Source organism: Pristiophorus japonicus, chromosome 14 (genome assembly GCF_044704955.1).
Source record: "Pristiophorus japonicus isolate sPriJap1 chromosome 14, sPriJap1.hap1, whole genome shotgun sequence".
Lineage (NCBI taxonomy): Eukaryota > Metazoa > Chordata > Chondrichthyes > Pristiophoridae > Pristiophorus > Pristiophorus japonicus.
Window position 1 is genome coordinate 174741725 of NC_091990.1, and position 6054 is coordinate 174747778.

The 6054-nt window shown below is 43.4% G+C and overlaps 1 protein-coding gene across 1 annotated transcript; it reads right to left on the bottom strand.

Moving 5' to 3' along the window:
• Positions 1-1395: 1395 nt before the first annotated feature.
• Positions 1396-4100, bottom strand: myod1 (myogenic differentiation 1). The gene is made up of 3 exons (XM_070899871.1): positions 3433-4100; positions 2534-2609; positions 1396-1910 (listed from the first exon to the last, which is right to left on the bottom strand). The coding sequence occupies exons 1-3, from the start codon at positions 3940-3942 to the stop codon at positions 1669-1671; spliced, it is 828 nt and encodes a 275-aa protein (XP_070755972.1). The 5' UTR covers positions 3943-4100; the 3' UTR covers positions 1396-1668.
• Positions 4101-6054: the final 1954 nt, after the last annotated feature.

Below are 6054 nucleotides of genomic sequence, written 5' to 3' on the forward strand. Positions count from 1 at the left end.
TGCAGAGAGCGACCTTTTGCGGCCATCACAGAACCGAATAATTTAACAAATCTGGCAAGACATTGAAGGTCGCTACATGTTCAAGTGTGAGTCAGACCACATGCAATTCTCGTTCCTTCCGAAATGTCCCTTCATGCGCCAGACAGTATCTGCGGGGTCTAAATTTCAGACTATGTTTTAATTTGGCCAAAGCACACACACACACACACACTCTGTTCCTCATATGTTTACCCTGAATAAGGTTTAGTGACACTTGAATCTTCGGGCTCCTGGATCGTGCAATACTGATTGGGATGTAAATAAATTGGACATAACGGTGGTTTCGAGTGACCAATAATCACATTCCACGATGTTGGGATCTTTTAGCAATGTTTAGCGGGGATCACATTTCAACACTTGGTCCAGTCTTCTTTGAAAAGGGCATTTCAGCGGCCTTGGACGTGATGAATTCCTGCTGCCACTCCGGGTCCCTGGAGTTGGTCTTTTCGGTGTGGGACTGGAGATTTCAGACTGAACGCTTTCATTTACACCGACTGTGACTGGTATATGAAATCAGCTAAGTTTTATTATACAACGCGCAGGAAGCAGCCAAAGTAGAAGCTGCTAACATATTCCATCGCCTTTATTATATTTTTAACTTGTGCGTTTTAGGAATAGGAAAATTGGACGTAAGCCCGTTTTTTTTTTACCATTGATTTGTCCAATTTCCCTAGCGATCAGACTGGCCGCTGCCTTTTTCGGTTTAAATGGAGATACATGGCCGCGGCCACATGCAAGGACAGCAATAATTTTCATTTATGGCTCCACAGCGGGTCGCGGCCAACGCATTGTTTCTTGAAATGCAATGTTGCGGACAAATGAGAGCAAGGATGTGTTTTTTGGGGACATGTTGGTTTGACGTTGGCCAGCAGAATCTCATGGGGTATTGTATCCACTTAAAACAGGCAGAGGTTTACAATGTCAGACGGCGCCTCCGACAGTGTAGCACTCCCTACGAGGCTCAGTGCTGCCAGTGGGCCAAGCTGACAGCTCTTCCCCCTGGGGCAAGCTCTCCCCCTGGGGAAAGCTTTGCCTGCGATTTGGCCCCTTTCTATACAAAATGAGACAAAGATCACAGTTAAGTTCCTGGGCCCCTCTCTACTGCGGCCAGTCGCCGACAGGAGTGTTAGAATTAGTGCAGAAAAGGGCAGACTGTTTTTTTATAAATACCCTTTTTATTTCGTATTTCTTGAAACAATCTTGGCATTCACACTGATAATATATATATAAATATATAAATTTAGTTTGGCACATCAAACCAAGCATTTCTATAAACAAGCGACATTAAATATTTCAATGGATTGGCAAAAGGCTATTCTTATTTACAAGTATACACAAAGCTGTACAAAAAAGTGGTCCACATTATCTTTTGTATTTTTTGATTTTTTTTCTTGGGATGCATTTCAAGAAGGAAAAATAGAAAAAAGAAACACAAATGTTGTTCTTTACCGCAGACAAGTGTTAAATATGATGGTTAGATTTTAGTACAAGTGGTTGGGGGGGGCGGGGTTCTCGATCATAGCGTAGTCTGTTCTTGGATGACTTGCCCCCTTGGCTATGAATCACCCCCCTTACTAGCGCCGACTTAGCGCCGCCTTCTCTGCTGCTGAATTTAGACGGGACTGGCGGTTATAACACCTGGTAGATGGGGTTGTCACTCGGAATCTCGGTGCGGGTGCAGGTCTCCGGTGATGGGACGATGGCGGTGGGGTCGTTCAAGGTGGCCCCTTCTCGGGGAGACGAGGGGCTTCCCACTGTACCGTCTGTCACCATCATTACCGGACAGGTCGGCCGGTCTGTGGAGATCCTCTCGACTATGTTGGAGAGACAGTCCAGGCTTGAAATGACGGAACTTTTCCCAGTTCTCGTATCTAAACAAAAGGAACAGTGCAAATGATATAGCAAATGGCAACTGCGCTCAGGGAGAAAGGGACCGCATAGCCTTTCACTGCGACACATCGCTACCTAAACATACAAGTAATTGAAATAAATAGTAAATCGAATTAACCGCTGACAGATTTTCAACCGATAAAGGAGAGGCTGTAATATGTCTGAAAAAGATCCCAAAGAATTGAGACACAAGGTAGAATCTTCTGTGCGCCATATAACAGGCTTTAACTACAAATAACATGTGGGTAGATTTTCCTGAACATCAACTATTCGTAAAGGAGTCCTGAATGTTAAACCTTTGATTAATATTGTGTGTGTATACATATATATATATATATATCACAGGTTTCTTACCAAGCCATCCCAGCAATTGGGACAGCTTTGCCTGTTTCTCTCCACACTTTACTAATGCAATATTCTGAAGTACAACTCGACACCCGTTGGCCTGTTGGGAAGATGTACGGTGACCATTTGGTTGGAATAGCTGGCTGTGTATTCTGGGTGGGTTCTTTCCCAGGATGGGATCCCGCGGCGCTCTTTGGCCGTGTGATTTATTTGTGTTGCGTTCGCCCTTGTTGGGGATTCCAGTAAAGCATTCACTCACCGTTTGTCGTTTCCGAGAAGTAGCTGTTGTCGTAGTTACTGCGTCTCCGGGCGCACGTGGTGCCGCTGCAATCCAACTGCAAAGTCAAAATGAGAAGCAGGGAGAGTGAGTCAGTGTGGCCGGATAGTGTTTGTGGGTGCAGAGGGGCTCAGAGGGTTCACACCGTTTACACAAGGTGCGAGTTAGATCGCAGACAAGCCCTTCTTGTATTTGGTCTTAAATACAGGCAAAACAGGTTGGAAATCTGCCCGCCAACACTTGCATTGAAACTATACCACAAGGTACAAGGAGTTTACAGTTTTACTTTCATAATGTACATCATTGTAAATATCTTCAAAACCCTTTAGTCGAACGAAATCAGTCGTTCATATGCAAAAGCAATCAAATGGTTTAATTCTGCGCCTTCCTCTTGTCTGATACAATATTACTATTGTGTGTGTGTGTACATACATGTATATATTAATATTGTGTGTGTGCATACATACATATATATATTAATATTGTGTGTGTAGACATACATATATTAATGTGTGTGTATATACACACATAAATATATTAATATTGTGTGTGTACACACGTATATATATATATTAATATTGTGTGTGTGTGTACATACGTATATATATATATATTAATATTGTGTGTGTGTGTACATACGTATATATATATATATTAATATTGTGTGTAAGTATACATATATATATTAATATTGTGTGTGTGTATACATATATATATATATTAATATTGTGTGTGTATACATATATATATATTAATATTGTGTGTGAGTATACATATATATATTAATATTGTGTGTGTGTGTATACATATATATATATATTAATATTGTGTGTGTGTATACATACATATACATATATATATATCTCTCACAGGTTTCTTACCATCCCATCCGAGCAATTGGACCGTGGGCTGGAGGCATCTGAATCGACACTGTATTGATCCATGACTGAGAAATAGTTCTCGTCCTGGTCTCTCAGGAGAGCCTGCAAGCTCTCGATATACCTGATGGCGTTTCTGAGAATCTCCACCTTGGGCAGCCTCTGGTTGGGATTGGTAGACGTGCACCTCTTGAGCGTCTCGAACGCCTCGTTCACTTTACTCAGGCGTCTCCTCTCCCTCATGGTGGCCGCTTTCCTGCGGTCGGCGTTGGTGGTTTTCCTCTTGCAAGCCTTGCATGCCCAAAGCAAGCAGCGGCCGGCCTGGTGGTGCCCGCTGGGGGCGCGGATGTGCTCGTCCTCAGTCGGCACCTGGTCGGGTTTGAGCAGCCCGACGTGGACTAACCTGGGGTCTAGATCCTCGAAAAAGTGGATGTCCGAAGTGGAGAAGCAGGGGTCGTCGTAGAAGTCATCCGCAGATGAGAAGGAGCAGAGGGAGGTGTCCGTTATCTCCATGGTGGGACGATCTGGAAGCGACGGGGCAATTCTAAATAAACTTTTTTGTTTTGAAGTTTAGCCCCTTACTTTCTCCTCTCCCCCTGTTTAAATTGTATGTGGTTGCCTTTGGCTGGATTGCTCGTACCGTTCGGTACCTGTGCTCAGTCCAGTGAAAGTTTTGCCCTATTTATTCCAAACTCCGTGGGCTGCAATGCACAGTCCTCCCAACGTCCAGGCGCTGCCGTTAACCAATCGGGTGGCTCGGCGAGGCCACTGCGTTGTTCAGGGTCCGGGGCGGGCCGGCTTGTGATTGGCCCGGGCTCTCGCCGGCTCGGTCACTTTCAGCCTTCAGGTTTCAGTCGGGTTTGTGTCAGACTGTTGGACACAAGACTCTCTCCACCAGAAGGATGACAAGTGCAATATTCGTGAGGCATTATTAAATAAGACTTTTGGTAATCACTTGCCTGCGTCCGCTTCTTGAAAAATAAATTATTGAAATATTAATGTCTAACTTTTTTTGTTTCGAACAATATTTCGCCACGATTGTTCTTGCTCAGCGCGGGTTTAAAATGTGGGAATGAAAAATCTTTCGAATGATTTTCGTTAAAGATGTAAACGAAATTAACAGTGCCAGAGAGTTCATTGCAATAGAGGTATTTCAACAGTAACTATTATATTCAAACGAATGCAGGAAACAGGGCAGTTTCTGTGTACAGAGTTTCTTAACGGTGAAATGATTATCCTAGATGAAAATTACTTGGTGGTTACATTGCCCGATCTGTATTTCATGAGATAACGACACATGCTGCAGTGAATACACTGTTTGTTTTAAAGTTCCCCACACTTGCAATAAGGCAGAGAATGGTACCTTCATTCGTTTAGAAACTACGCCCTTAAACTCCAATATTGTGACCATATTTGAAAAGCATGTGTCTTTTAATCCTGCGGAATAAGGCTATCAAATTATTCAATTAAATTTAAGTATTTAAACTTGAATTCTAAAATTAAGTTTGCAGACGTATTGTGTGAAGACCAGATAGTTTTAGTTTCCGTTTGTCTGAAGAAGAACTTGCGATGTTTTTGAGAACTGGCATCCCATTTATAACCAGGTACTGTATATAGAAAAGTAAAGGACCAGGGCGATTTTATCATCATTTTAATAAATTCTAGGTATTTAACGCGAGAGAACGAGAAGACTTTGCTGTGAGGATAGAAGAAAATCTCCGGGGTCTTGTATAAAACCTGCTGAAAAACGACACTACCCCGAGAAGCTGTGCCTTTGGTCCAAGCAGGGATGGTCATCGCTCTTTGCCACCTCCACGACCCCACCGCGCACACACACACTTCAGAAGCATCAAAGCCCCAATGTAGCCTGGCAGGTAGTAAGCTGCTGGGCCGCTTCTCCGTTATGTGTGGCAGGGTGAACCCGCTCCTAATGACCATTTGCAACCAGCAGCACAAGGGGTGTCGGAGGAATCCGGTAGATGGAGTTAATTGCCCATCTGACCACATTCGTTGATGTGCAGTATAGCACCGGTCACCAATAAACCAGCCTTACACACACCGGTTACAATCCCGAAAATATATTAACCACACTCATTTGTGTGAATAATTATGACCAATTTTCTGAGGGCCAGGATTTAAATGAGCTTTTAAAATGTAAATGTGTGTGTCTTTCACGAGTTGTTTTAATGAAAATATTCTTTCGTTGGCAAATTAAAGCCTTTCCTCTGTATGGGGTTGACTGCCTGCGCCCTCCCTCCCTCCCTAATCTATTGCTGTGTGCCTGTGTACCGCTCAGTTTGACCAAACCCTATTCTCTCAGTGGAGGAGTTGTAAATAAATCATTTATATAATTTTTCTGTGAATCCAATACTGCTTTTAGCAGCGGGCTGTTTCTACACTGACTTGTTACTCGTGTTCACACCTTTTTGGATTTTACTTAAAGGTGTATATTTTACCGAAAACTAGGGGAGGGGAATTGATGTGGGTTAATGACCAAGAACAGGAGCTGCAATCTGGCTGGGACCCGGTAGCAGGTTAGTACTTGAGAGTGCTGGCATGGTAACAGTACTGGGGAATACTCATTGAAAGCCTCACCCACCTCTTCGCCACCTCCACACTCGGTTA